General features: G+C 47.9%; 1 protein-coding gene across 1 annotated transcript; it reads right to left on the bottom strand.

The window, feature by feature from the left end:
* Positions 1-1,632: 1,632 nt before the first annotated feature.
* On the bottom strand, positions 1,633-5,939 carry LOC123447805 (eukaryotic translation initiation factor 3 subunit B-like). Its single transcript, XM_045124486.1, has 11 exons — positions 5,699-5,939; positions 5,010-5,250; positions 4,453-4,599; positions 4,211-4,339; positions 3,955-4,083; positions 3,800-3,883; positions 3,602-3,726; positions 3,309-3,507; positions 2,691-3,226; positions 2,234-2,342; positions 1,633-2,131 (listed from the first exon to the last, which is right to left on the bottom strand). Exons 1-11 carry the CDS (start codon positions 5,818-5,820, stop codon positions 1,787-1,789), a joined length of 2,166 nt encoding a protein of 721 aa, XP_044980421.1. The 5' UTR covers positions 5,821-5,939; the 3' UTR covers positions 1,633-1,786.
* Between the last annotated feature and the right edge of the window lie 8,442 nt (positions 5,940-14,381).

Raw genomic sequence — 14,381 nt, 5'->3', positions numbered from 1 at the left:
CGATCGATCCCTGCGGGCCTCCCCGCTCGATCTCCTCTCTTGGCGCTATGTCCGATCGGCTCCCGATTCGTTTCGGTCGCTGCTCCCTCGATCTGGAGGTCGCTGCTACCTCGATCTGGTATCAACTCCACCCGCCGCGACCTGCTCCCTGTCCCGCTACGTCCGGCCGGCTCCCGGTCCGTTGTGGTGCCGCTGGACGACCCTGTTGTCCTCGCACTCTTCGCAGCGCTAGAGGCATGCGCAGGCTTGGCCGGAGCGGGAGGTGTCGACGTCATGCAGCCAGATCTGCCGTGGCGTCCGTTGTGGTGCCTGGACGAATCAGCTTTACCGGGCTTTCTCGTCAGCTTGCCTGCTCTCCGCTCGGGCCAGCACTGCTGCGCACGAAGGCCGCTGCAACGTCGCCTCACAGCCCCGGGTGGCTGCTACAAGTCAACAACCCTACAGCAGGGTCTCCCATCCAGATCGATGCTTAGCTGCTGGATAGGGATGCTCCTACGTGGTGCTACTATCTATTGTGTTACCTGTCGTGCATTGCTGGTAGTGCTACTATCAGCCATGTGCTGCTACTGCTAGCTACTTTCTGCTGCTACTTCGCAGCTTAGCTAAAAAAAGTACAATGTCTTCTACATACACGATGAATTTTGCATCTTTGTGTCGTGTATGCTTCCTAGCTTTTAGCTTTCTTGTTTTTCGCTATGTCCACCAAATCCGTTGATAATTTGTGTTTTCTCATGCCATGCGAGTCCACCATACCTTAGTCCGTCAGCCTTTCTTTGGTCCTCATTCTTTCTATGCAACTTTTGTGGCATACTTGACCTTGTTGTTTTCTATAGGATTTTCTGGACTTCTTTTGCATTGTCGATCTACGTCCATCGTGCCTTATCCGCCGAGCTTCTTTCGCCGACGGTTGTTGTGGACTATGATTTTCTGCACAATGCTTTATTCTCTTGATGTGTCATCTTCTTTTGACAACCCATCTTCTCTTGGTACTTATCTTATACTCCCTTCGTTCCTAAATATAAGTCTTTTTAGAGTTTTTAGTAAGGAACTACATACGGATGTATGTAGACATATTTTAGAGTATAGATTAACTCATTTTGCTCCGTATGTAGTCACTTAGTGAAATTTCTTAAAAGACTTATATTTAGGAACGGAGGAAGTATCTTCAAGTGATGCGGTGTCTACCTCTGATGTGCCATCTTTTCGTTCTCTCCTTCGACGACTCGGCAAGGTTTGGAAACTCTTCATGCTACGACGACACTCTCAAGACGCGGATTTGGATTATCATTTTTTTTTAGTATTAAACTTCTTCAAATGCAATGCTAGTATTAGTATTAGTCTAGGAGTCCTCATTAGACTATTAATATTAGTCTAGGAGTCCTTATTAGTCTATGTTTACTTTTCTTGCACCTCAAGTCATGTGTAATATATATATATATATATATATATATGCCCCTTGCACCTTTAATAGAGATAAGTTGCTTTCCTAACATTACGATCCACATTATGATCCAAACATTTGGGGTGCCTGGTTGCTTAACCGTCTAGATTATTTTCATCTCTTCATGTCTGTCTGATGAGCAAACTCTGACGATAATAGGGAAGTGATTCCAGTACATTTGCAAAGAGAGATTATGATCACCAGCATTCCAACCACACGTTTTGATCTCCATAACCATGATCAATGTATTTATTAAAAGTGCACTACTAGAAAGATCAAAGGAGCCTGTCATGCAAAACGACAGCAATTTACACGACAAGCGGAAAATGAACATTCAGCAGACTTTCACTCCTGGTCCAGGTCGAAGGCAACGGTTTCCTCTGTGACATCAACCAGCTCCTCGGCCTCAATCTCCTTGTACTCCGCCTCTTCTTCCTTGTCACTGTCCTCCCCGCCTCTGAGTTGCATCCTGAATGCTCGCTCCTCCTCGTGCAGCTGCTTCCACTTGGTGACCCATGATTCCCACACCTCTTGAAGCTGCATCCGTCTCTTGCGCTCCTCCAAGTCCAAATGGGCGTTCACATCCTGGTCCTCTTGTTCGTACTTCTTGCTGTACCGCTTGAGGTTCTTCGAGATGTCCTCCTCCTTCTCAGGAGTAAGTAGCGACGGTGGCCTTGGGCGCCATTGGAACTGCACCATATATCATGCAAAGGGCAAAGCATTATTAGTACTAAAGAGGGATGCAGCAATGAACAGATTCAAACAACAAAGGACGATGGATGAAAGCTCTACCTGATAGAAGTGATCTTTTGAGATCTTGTAAATTAGCTTGCCATTGAAGGACCAGATGTGGAAACCATTTTCCATCTCATGAACCGAGGTAACTGCGGTTGCGAGGTATCTGGACAAGCAAGTTCCAAAACCAGATTAGTTCCTCCGTTGTAAACCAAACACATTTTAGTTCTTCTGAATTAGAAGGATATCAATCCACGATAAATGAAACACAATATTATTAGTGTCACTTTCAACTAGTAAGTCTGTACAATTTGGGGGTGAGTGTTGTTTTAACAGTTGAAGAAGATTAAAATTCCATCTATTCCAGCTGAGCATCCACGTTCGTAGTATTCAAGGTGTGGTAATTCCTATAACCTATTCAGTATATGTTTATTATTGCTTTAACACTTGGTTTTGTAAATATCACCGGATAGTGACGAGAAGAAAATTTTCATGAAGTAATTAATAAGCTCACCTTCCAGTAGGATCCCACATGATGTCGGTCGCCATAAAATGTTCTCCTGTTGCCATGGTCTCAAGATCATCAACGTTGAAGAACTCCAGCTGGCCATTGAAACCCTTCAACCCTGCCAGAACAATGAAACGCCCAGCAGGAGACCAGAACAATGCATTGGCCTGCTTGCCCTTGAGTGTGGTGAGCTTGGACACACGACTAACATTATTGTTGACTGCTTTCATGGTGTAGAAACTTATATCAGGCTTAGGCCCATCACCATGAATAACAGCAAAGCGGTGACCTTTAGGCTCCCATGCGAAGGCAATTATCTTGTCATTCTTGTTGTCCAGTTCAAAGACCTCAATTGGGATGTCACGTTCCTTGATTCTGAACAGCTCGAACCCAGTATAAATGCTCTTCTTTGTTTTTGTGTACCTGTCTACCTGGACAGCCAGATATTCTCCATTGTTCTGCCAGTACATTTTGCAGTCGCTAACACTGAAAAGGTTTTTCTGTCGAATCTCCTCCTTGCCCGGAATTTGCACAAGACTCACCTTTCAACACAACACACATACTTTAGCATTTGATGCTAACTGCATAAAAAAGAAAGAGGTAGCTGCAGCAATTTGTACTTACCCTGGCAGGCTGATTTCCACCACCCAATTCAGGCACAAAGAGTGATATGATAGGATCAGTGGGAGACCAACTGAAGTCAACCACATTTTCTACCTTCAAGGACTTCTTATCAATAAGAGCGAACGTCTCAGTATCATAGACAGATATAACATTCTTTCCAAGCCTAGCAAAATACTTATCATCTGTTCCACCACCCCACCTTCAAAGGAACACATTAAAACATACTAAGAATCAAACCATGACAACCTAATAAGTTGTGCATTCACTTCGAAGTACTGAAGTAGTGGGTTCACCTGAAGATAGGCCATGAAACACCAGAGACACCCATATTTCCACCAGTAGTGAAATCATCAGCACTTCCCTTGAACTCCCGCATTACTTTTCCAGTCCGTACATCAAAGATAATTAGTACAACCCTCTACAAGTATAACATTGGAAGTCAGATAGGAGAAAAGATATGAGAAGAAAGAAGTTTTATCACATTCACTTACATGTGTGTCTCTGGGGTTGCTAGGCTCATGGCTGCTGTAAGTGATCAAATATTTCTCACCAGGAGAGAAATCGATGAGTTTCAGCTGTGATAGGTAGCTGTCAGCTAAAAGAACATTGCATATTGCATATATTTACGGTTAGCACAAACCAGTACCTGTGGATGAGCAAAGCGCATTAGACGAACAAACTTATCATCACCACCCCACACCTGCGCGCCCTGCCTATGCACGGTAGCCAAGTGTGTTCCAAGAGGGGACCACTGAATATAGCTATCCGTCCAATACTGTCAAAGAAGAAGGGTACAGGATAAATTAGTTCTCCTTATAGGATATATGATAGGTCTCCATGACCTTTAGTTTCCATTTTCCAATAAAACTAAAAGTAAAAGGTAAATAAACAAAATGAAGTACCTGTTTTTGGTACACAAGCTCAGGCATTGCCCGTCTAGCGTCATTCCAGTACACTTCCGTGAACGTACTAGCACGGATCACAAACTGATCTCTGGCCTTATCATCAGTTAGCCACTTCAGAAGATTTTCCTGCAAGACATACATATATAACAGTCACGTTACATAAAACCTCTAGTAATGTATAGAAACATGTGCGTGCGTGCGTGTGGGGGGGGGGGGGGGGGGGGGTAGAGAGCACGCACTCCAGGAGTGTATGGCTTGATTTCAGCAGGCGCCCACTCATCAGGAACCTTCATGTACTTCTCAAAGTCATCAAACATATTAACAGCAAATATGTGAGATTTGTCCAGTTTGTAGCCATGTGTCTTTTCCACAGCAAGCTCAGCTTCCTGGCACATTGTCAAATAATCCTCTTTCAATCAACCAAGTGGGTCATGAATAACTCCATTCACAAAATGCAAAACAATTTATGAAAGCAAAAGTGGAGTTAAATTTGGATGGGCATTTAATTAAATTTGGTCATAACAGTAATCCAGTAAAACTAAAAGTACAGAGTCTTGCTTCAAACAATCATCTTACTGCAAAAAAATCGCAACCGCTAAGCAATACAACAAACTCTACCAAAAAAAGAGGTGTTCCACGTACAAAAGTTAACCAGGATACAGAATTCAAACGGAGTAGGGATGACCTTTCTCATGGTAGGAATGCACAGAAATTGCAAAAGGACACAGAATCAAGCCATTGCCTCATTCCATCATGCAGATATGTAAACAGATGCAACTGACAAGAAGCAACAAACCTGCGGAGTATTATACTCAATGAAGCAGTAGCCCAGGGTCTTCTTCGTCTTCGGGTCTGTAGGCATCCAAAGCCCGCCTTCTTTGATCACACCAAGTTGACCATATATCTTGCGCAAAACATTCTCCAGCTTCTCGTACTTCTCCGGGGGAACAACCGGCAGATTGTCCACCACAATAATGTTTGCAAAACCCATCTCAAGCTCTGGAATGTCTTCATTCTGAAGCAAATCCTCGTCGTCACTGCCAAACATGATCGAATGGCAACATGAATCACAAGATCAACAAATACTCGGAGCCAGGAAAACTACAGATTAAAATGCGAAGACGCCCCAGAATTAGTTTCACTCCTGGAAATTGGATTGTTGGGCAAGATTCGAGCTATTAGAAGCCAATTCTTGTGAAACGTGTTTAAACCTTCACCGCCGCTACCCTAGCAATTAGCTAATGGTGACGATCTACAGCCGCAATTCTCTAATCGACGAGGTTCCAGGGTCACGAACAGATTCTTCTGCTTTTTCCTATATAAAAATACCAAAACCTAGAAGGGCAATTGCACGCTCGATTCGACACGGCTGAGAGGTTTGATTCGGGATTGGTAGAGCCGGTGCTGCTGCTGCTGCGACTCCCGCTTTGACCACGCTTGTAGTAGGAAGGAGGCGGCGGGGCTGGGAAGATGATGGATGGGTACCTGAGGATGTCGAAGTCCTCGCCGGGAGGGAGGGTGATGGAGTCGAGGTCGACGGAGTCGAGGTCGATCCCCAGCTCCCGCGCGCGCGCATCTATGGCTTCCATCGAGATTGCTAGCGCCATCTTCACGGAGTTTGGGGGCACCCGCAGGTCAGCGGCGGAGCGCAGGCGAGGGAGCGGCGGAGCGCAGGCGAGGGCGGGGGAGCGGAGGCGATGTTGAGCTAGGGTTTAGGATTTGGGGGTGACGGATTCGGTCGCGGGCTCGCGGCACTGCTATGTAGGAGGGCCGGCCCAGTAGCACGCGTGCCCGGCAAGTCACGTACGGCAGATCCTATTGATCGCACGCGTCGGCGCATAGCGAGGAAACGTTTTTTTTTCTCTCACACAGTGACACAGTAAAGTGCTCATATATGCATTTCTATGAATGCACACGTGCACATTTGATTCCTATGAACATCTTCAGAAGACTGAACTGACATATTATCTTACATTTACGAAATTATCATAATGTCTTGTTGTCGACGAAAACGTCTCCTTACATTAAATACGCATTGCCGGAAAATCCTAAAATAAAGTCACGAATAAATACGAGCACCAGGAGTTAAACTCTCGTAGGTACGTTAGAGAGATACCACAGTTCCATAGCAAGGAAACGTGCACACTCGGTTTAATATGGTGTTCATTTTTTTCCATCTATTCTGTTTTCTTTTTCTCTTTTTAATTTTTCCAATTTCAACATTTTATCATTTTAAAACGTATTTTCTAATTTTGAGAAAAAAAAATTAAATTAGTGAACATTTTCAAAACTCATAAATAATTCAGGAATTCATGAATATTTTTTACATTCACGAGCATATTTAAAGCGAAGAATATTTTCGAATTCCTCCAAAAAAATTGAATCGATGAACATTCTTTGAAATTCAAAAGAAATTTTAAATTTGTGAACATTTTTTAAAATTCATAAACTTTTCCCCCAAATTCGTGATCACCTTTTGGAATTTGTGTGGGAACATTGTGCCCACATGTTTAAATTTAGTAATTGATGATAGTCTCTATGGACTAATAGTTGTCTTGAGTTATATTCAAAGTATTTGTTCATAGGCATTTCTTAAAGACTGTTTTCTGATTTCAAGGAGTTTATGAGATGATCAAGATGGTATCCAAGAATTTATCCAAAGAATAGGCATGTGAGAGTTGAGCTTATTGTAAGCATGTCTTACATAAGAAGATTATGAAAACATTCATGTTTGTCTTCAAGGCATCATTTTATAAAGATAGAAGATAAGTTTTAAGATTGATCAAGACTAAGTCAAAGAGTGAATCAAGTTGATCAACACACAAAGGGTACATGATGTATCGAGAGCGATCAAGTGATTCATGGTATGATAAGAGCATCTCTAGCAGATCCCGTATAATGCTGACCCGCAAAAGTCGTTTAGAGTTCGCGAAAAACGGGTTTTACGGGTCGGTGCGGGTGCGTACAGTAGCAGACCCCAAAAAACGGACCCGTATAAAAGCATATTCATAGAAGATGCAATTATACGGGTCGCCAATGCGGGGGCTGCTCGGGCGTCACCGCGTCGACCCGCAAGCCGGAAAACCATGCAATAGAAAACATAGTTGGAATTTGACAACGATTCCGGCAAATGAATTCGAATTTAAACAATGAAGCATAGTTCGCACGCGAAAATAAAAGCATAGTTTGAAAGACAAACGCAAAAGGACTTCACGCATCATCGTTCTTCAGTATGCACCATCGAGTTCATGGCCGCCCCCGAATCAATCGACTCCCCCGGATCCATTGATGTCGGCACTTGTCCCTAATCCGACAGTTGTCCCTACTCCGACACCGAAATCATCTGTTTTGATTCCCGAGGAGAAACCATCGCCACCATTGTAACACGCAAGCATCCTCCTCTTCAAGATTTCTCTCCTTGTCATATCATGACATTCTTTGTTGATGTCGTCAATGTCATTGCGGTTCAAAGTCATGATCATGTTTGTTGGGGATCGTAGTAATTTTAAAAAAAAATCCTATGCCATACAAGGATGTATCTATGGAGAAACCAGCAACGAGCAAAGGAGTAGAGCATCTTCATACATTTGAAGATCGCTAAGCGGAAGCGTTGCTAGAACGCGGTTGATGGAGTCGTACTCGCAACGATCTATGCGCCGAACGTCGACGCCTCCGCGTTCAACACACGTGCAGCCCGGTGACGTCTCCAACGCCTTGATCCAGCAAGGAGGGAGGAGAGGTTTGAGGGAGAGCTCCGGCAGCACGACGGCGTGGTGACGATGGAGCTACGTGGCACTCCGACAGGGCTTCGCCAAGCACTATGCAAGACGAGGAGGAGGAGGTGTAGGGCTGCGCCGAGAGAGAGAGAAAAAACATCTCAAATCTGCCCAAAACCCTCACTATATATAGGAGAGGGAGGAGGGTGCCCACCCTTAGGGTTTCCCACCCTAAGGGTGCGGCAGCCCTAGATGGCATTGGGGTGGCGGCCAAGGTGGTGGAGGCGCCCTAGGGTGGGCCTTGAGGCCCAAGGTGGCCTCCCCATGCCTAGGGTTTGCCCCCTCCACCCCTTGATGTGCCTTGGGCTGTTTGTGGAGGCGCACGAGCCCACTTAGGGGATGGTTCCCACCCACTCTTGGCCCATGTAATAGATTGGGGCTGGTGGCCCTTGCCGGTGGACCCCCGGAACCCTTCTGGTGGTCCCGGTACATTACGAGTGTCGCCCAAAACACTTCCGGTGACCAAATACTCACTTCCTATATATGAATCTTTACCTACGGACCATTCCGGAACTCCTCATGACGTTCGGGGTCTCATCCGGGACTCCGAACAACCTTTGGTAACCACATACACTATTCCCCTATAACCCTAGCGTCATTGAACCTTAAGTGTGTAGACCCTACGGGTTCGGGAAGCATGCAAACATGACCGAGACACCTCTCCGGTCAATAACCAACAGCGGGGTATTGATATCCATGTTGGTTCCTGCATGTTCCACGATGATCTCATCGGATGAACCATGATGTCGGGGGTTCGATCAATCCCGTATGCAATTCCCTTTGTCTACCGGTATGATACTTGCCCGAGATTCGATCGTCGGTATCCCTATACCTTGTTCAATATCGTTACCGGCAAGTCTCTTTACTCATTCCGTAACGCATCATCCCGTGGCTAACTCCTTAGTCACACTGAGCTCAATATGATGATGGATTAACGAGTGGGCGCACAGATACCTCTACGTCACACGGAGTGACAAATCCTAGTCTCGATTCGTACAATCCAACAAACACTTTCGGAGATACGTGTAGTGCACCTTTATAATCACCCAGTTACGTTGTGACGTTTGATACACCCAAAGCACTCCTACAGTATCCGGGAGTTGCACAATCTAATGGTCTAAGGAAATGATACTTGACATTAGAAAAGCTTTAGCAGACGAACAACACGATCTATTGGTATGCTCAGGATTGGGTCTTGTCCATCACATCATTCCCCAATGATATGATCCCATTATCAATGACATCCAATGTCCATGATCGGGAAACCATGATCATCTATTGATCAATGATCTAGCCAACTAGAGGCTCACTGGGGACACATTGTGATCTATATATTCACACATGTATTACAGTTTCCGATTAATGCAATTATAGCATGAATAATAGACAATTATCATGAACCAGGAAATGTAATAACGAACACTTTATTATTGCCTCTGGGGCATATTTCCAACAATCTCCCACTTGCACTAGAGTCAATAATCTAGTTACATTGTGATGAATCGAACACCCATAGAGCTCTGGTGTTGATCATGTTTTTCCCGTGGAAGAGGTCTAGTCAACGGTTCTGCGACATTCAGATCCGTATGTACTTTACAAATATCAATATCTCCATCATGGATGTATCCACGAATGGAGTTGAAGCGGCTCTTGATGTGCTTGGTCTTCTTGTGAAACCTGGGCTCCTTTGCAATGGCAATGGCTCGAGTCTTGTCACAGAATAGAGTCATCGGGCCCGACGCACTTGGAATCACTCCTAGGTCGGTGATGAACTCCTTCATCTAGACTCCTTCATGTGCTGCTTCCGAAGCAGCTATGTACTCCGCTTCACATGTAGATGTCGCGAGGACGCTTTGCTTGCAACTACACCAACTAACTGCCCCATTATTCAAAATATACACGTATCCGGTTTGTGACTTGGAGTCATCTGGATCTGTGTCGAAGCTAGCATCAACGTAACCCTTTACGACACGAGCTCTTTCAGCACCTCCATAAACGAGAAACATATCTTTAGTCCTTTTCAGGTAGTTAAGGATGTTCTTGACCGCTGTCTAGTGATCCACTCCTGGATCACTTTAGTACCTCCCTACCAAACTTATGGCAAGGGTCACATCAGGTCTAGTACACAGCATGGCATACATGATAGAGCCTATGCCTGAAGTATAGGGGATGGTACTCATCTTTTCTCTATCTTCTGTCGTGGTCGGGCGTTGAGTCGTACTCAACCTCACACCTTGTAATACAGGCAAGAACCTCTTCTTGGCCTTATCCACATTGAACTTCTTCAATATCTTTTCAAGGTATGTGCTTTGTGAAAGACCTATGAGGAGTCTCGATCTATCTCTATAGATCTTGATGCCTAATATGTAAGCAGTTTCTCCAAGGTCCTTCATTGAAAAACTTTTATTCAAAAGTCCTTGATGCTTTCCCATAGTTTTATATCATTTCCCATCAACAATATGTCATCCACATATAATATGAGAAATGCTACAGAGCTCCCACTCACTTTCTTGTAAATACAAGCTTCTCCATAAGTCTGTACAAACTGAAACGCTTTGATCACCTCATCAAAGCGAATGTTCCAACTCCGAGATGCTTGCACCAGCCCATAGATGGAGCGTGGATCTTGCATACCTTGTTAGCATAGCTAGGATCGACAAAACCTTTTGGCTGTATCATATACAATTCTTCTTTAAGAAAACCGTTCAGGAATGCTGTTTTGACGTCCATTTGCCAGATTTCATAATCATAAAATGTGGCAATTGCTAACATGATTCAGACCGACTTCAACATCGCTACGGGTGAGATGGTCTCATTGTAGTCAATCCCTTGAACTTGTCGATAACCCTTAGCGACAAATCGAGCCTTATAGATGGTCATATGGCCATCCGCGCCAGTCTTCTTCTTAAAAATCCATTTATTTTCTATGGCTCGCTGATGACCCACAAGTATAGGGGATTAATCGTAGTCCTTTTGATAAGTAAGAGTATCGAACCCAACGAGGAGCAGAATGATCTGACAAGTGGTGTCGGTGAATACTCACAACATATGCCATAGGTAGGCTAAAGTCGGTGAGAACCGAAGGGACAATGGTGGACGCTGGGAACGAGGTTGGTACACGCATGGGACGCACGATGTACCCAGGTTCAGGGCTCTCCGTAAAGATAATACCCCTAATCCTGCCGGAGCATTTGATGTGTATGAACAGAGTACAGGGTTGCTCCTGGAGCTGTACTCGGAGGAGGAAGAGGGGAGCAGCCGGCTCGTCTCTGCCTCTCTCTGTGGTTGGTGAGCGTATAGTGCTGTTCGGTTGTGGAATGATCGGCCGCCCTGCATGGAGGGCGACCAGGGGTTTTTATAAACGAACCCGCCGGCCTACAATATGGATAAAGGGTACAAGTGTGGGACCCGGCTGGCAGCCTCGCTGGCTGACCAGGGGCCCACTAGAGTCTTGTCTTGTCGCTTGTGGGACCCGCCGGATGCATGGTCTCGATTGGCCGTGGGACCCGCCGGTTGGCCAATGAGGCTCTCGCGTAAGGTTGACGCCGAGCACGCGTTGTACGTCAAGCGTCGCCCCGCGAGATTCGTCATGGGCAGGTAGTACGACCGCCTCCACTGTTCCCCACGCCGAGTGCAGTAATGGAGTGGGAGTGTGACGGTCCGACACTATGCTAGGTGATGGATCAGAGCCGGGGTAGGTCAGCGGCGTGGTCGCCGGCGCTCGTACCTGTCGGGCGCCCCGATCCAGTACCTTTTGCAGATGCATAGCTACCTTTAATCGTAAGGTCTCATCCTGACCTACGATCTGAGGTGACTTGTGATCTTTGGCCGGCTAGCCTGCTTGGCTAGCCGGCTTGGGCGCGGCCGCCTCCTTCCGAGCCGGGCTGGCGGGACCATGCCGGCTCAGGAGAGGTAGCCGCCTTGACTCTAGCCGGCGGGGGTTGCCTGGCCGGCCACAGGAATGGCCGCCTCGTCCTCTAGCCGATAGGCGCTGCCTAGCCGGCCGGAAGACTTGGGTCTTGGGAATCTGTATACGTTCATGTCCTTTGGGCTGGAAATGAAGGAGCAAGCTTGATGAGCCTACCCCGGGGTTATCCCCCCGACAGTAGTCCCCGAAGCTGGCGAGGCCTGCCGTCTGCGAGCGGGCGGCCTCACCGGCTTGTCGATTTGTCTTGATATTTTTCGCCGCCACTCGTGACAAAGGGCGACGGCTTCGAGACCGATTGGCTTCGAAGTGACGCATCGGCCTCGTCGCAATTTGCTCGGAGAACGCCACATGCCAGGCCCCGCCTGGCGTAATGATGGTGATTACTGATGACGGGGCGGGGCCTGGGCCCTGGGTCCCGTCATGACGCCCCCTCGGCCTCCGCGCGGGAGATCCTCTACGGATTTATTCCGCGACGGTTGGGCTTAGGGAAGCGTTACCGCCCGTAATACACGGGGTTAATGGGGGGTCCGATGCGCACCGGATCCCCTCCCCGACGCTTCGTGGGGGTTTAAATGGGATGTAGGGGTTCCGAGGAGGCCATTCGCCCCCCTCCTTGCTCCGCATCTGCGCTATCTTCCTCCGTGCGCCTAGAGAGAAAGAGCTCGCATCCTTCGTCTTCCTTGTCTTCGTCGCTGCGAAGTCGCCAACTCACCAACCCCTTCGGGTTCCCGTCATCCGCAGCCATGGCCGGTGGTTCTTCCTCGAAGAGGCCCTCGGCACAGAAAGCGTCCTCGCAGGGAGCCTGGCTAGGCAGTGACGTCGGCGAGGGGCACATCGAAGCGCTCCGTGACCACCGACTACTGCCCCCGGCCTCCCAAGTGTTGGTGCGACTCCCTGGCGCCGAGAACGCTCCCGCACCCGCCGCGGGAGAGGTAGTGGTCTTCGTCGAGCATTTCTACCGGGGCTTCGGGCTCCCGGCCAGCGCTTTCTTCGCCGAATGGCTCCACTTCTTCGGCCTGCAGCCGCATCACTTGGCGTCGAACGACATTCTGCACCTGTCGGCCTTCGTGGTCCTCTGCGAGGGCTTCGTGGGGATCGAGCCTCGCGTCGACCTGTGGCGCGTCCTGTTTTTCTTCAAGCAGCAGTCTATCGCCATGGAGAAATCCGAGGAGGAGAAGCTCCACGGGACGCGCCCGATGACGCTGTGCGGGGCCGCGTTGGTGCACCACCGCTCAAAGTTGGGCTTCCCCTAGATGCCTCTGCAAGAATCCATCAAGCATTGGCAGAAGGGTTTATTCTATGTGAAGAGCGTCGACCCGGCCCAGGATGCCCTCAACATGCCCCCGTTCGACATCGCTCCGCCGACGAGGAGGAACTGGGACACGAAGACCCCCAAGCCGATTCCCGAGGTGGCGCTGATCTGTGCCCACCTTGACATTTTGGAGAAGAGCGGCCTCCTTGGCCGCGACCTTCTCACCACCATGGTGGCCCGCCGGATCCTGCCCTTGTAGAGGCGGCCGCATCTGGTCTGCCAGATGAGCGGCCGGCATGATCCATGCCGGCTATCCACCAAGAGGTTCACCCCCGGCGCAGTAGCGCGAAGGGTGAACCTGATCTCCATCACCCGCATGGATGAGAGCGGGGAATGGACGTGGGGGATGTCCCCCTTCAACAGGGCCCATCCGCCTCAGATGGTAGGTGGCTTCTTTATTCTTTGTTGTTTGCCTTGAAGCCAATTGTGTTGCTGAGCCGACGATTGAATCCCTTTCCATAGCTGTTCGAGAATCTACAGGGGTCCCTCCGTCCGCCCGCTCCTGCCGTGGATGTGTCTGACGCCTCGGAGATTAAGGACTAGGGCATGATTGAATCCCGCCCGGACTCCTCCGCCAGCTCGGAGAATCCCCTAGAGTCGGAAGGGATAGAGCCGTCTGGTGAGTACGCACGGCCCTCCGTTGCGGACTGGACGGATGACGACGAGATTCCCTCATTCATTTCTGGTGCAGCCTTCGGGGAGGACTCTGGTGGGGTGGAAGAGGTCACCAGTCCGCCACCGACGCGCGACAGGCGCCAGAGGGGCGGAGCGACCGCTGCTCACGAGGCAGCCGGGAAGAAGGGCAAGGGTGCCACTGTTGGAATTATGCCCTAGAGGCAATAATAAATATAGTTATTATTATAATTCCTATATCAAGATAATCGTTTATTATCCATGCTATAATTGTATTGAATGAAGACTTATATACATGTGTGGATACATAGACAAAACACTGTCCCTAGCGAGCCTCTAGTTGGCTAGCCACTTGATCAAAGATAGTCAGGGTCTTCTGATTATGTACAAGGTGTTGTTGCTTGATAACTGGATCACGTCATTAGGAGAATCACGTGATGGACTAGACCCAAACTAATAGACGTAGCATGTTGATCGTATCATTTTGTTGCTACTGTTTTCTGCGTGTCAAGTATTTGT

Source organism: Hordeum vulgare, chromosome 4H (assembly GCF_904849725.1).
Source record: "Hordeum vulgare subsp. vulgare chromosome 4H, MorexV3_pseudomolecules_assembly, whole genome shotgun sequence".
In the NCBI taxonomy this organism is placed as follows: domain Eukaryota; kingdom Viridiplantae; phylum Streptophyta; class Magnoliopsida; order Poales; family Poaceae; genus Hordeum; species Hordeum vulgare.
The sequence above is the reverse complement of the archived record's forward strand: the minus strand, read 5'-3'. Positions and strand labels throughout refer to the sequence as shown.

Bases quoted from the DNA above. Each gene is read 5' to 3' on its own strand.
- LOC123447805 (XM_045124486.1), bottom strand. From the start codon at position 5,820: ATGGCGCTAGCAATCTCGATGGAAGCCATAGATGCGCGCGCGCGGGAG. The intron at 5,251-5,698 runs GTACCCATCCAT...CATGTTTGGCAG, and splicing joins GAGGACTTCGACATCCTCAG to TGACGACGAGGATTTGCTTC. The intron at 4,340-4,452 runs GTGCGTGCTCTC...TATGTCTTGCAG, and splicing joins TCAAGCCATACACTCCTGGA to GAAAATCTTCTGAAGTGGCT.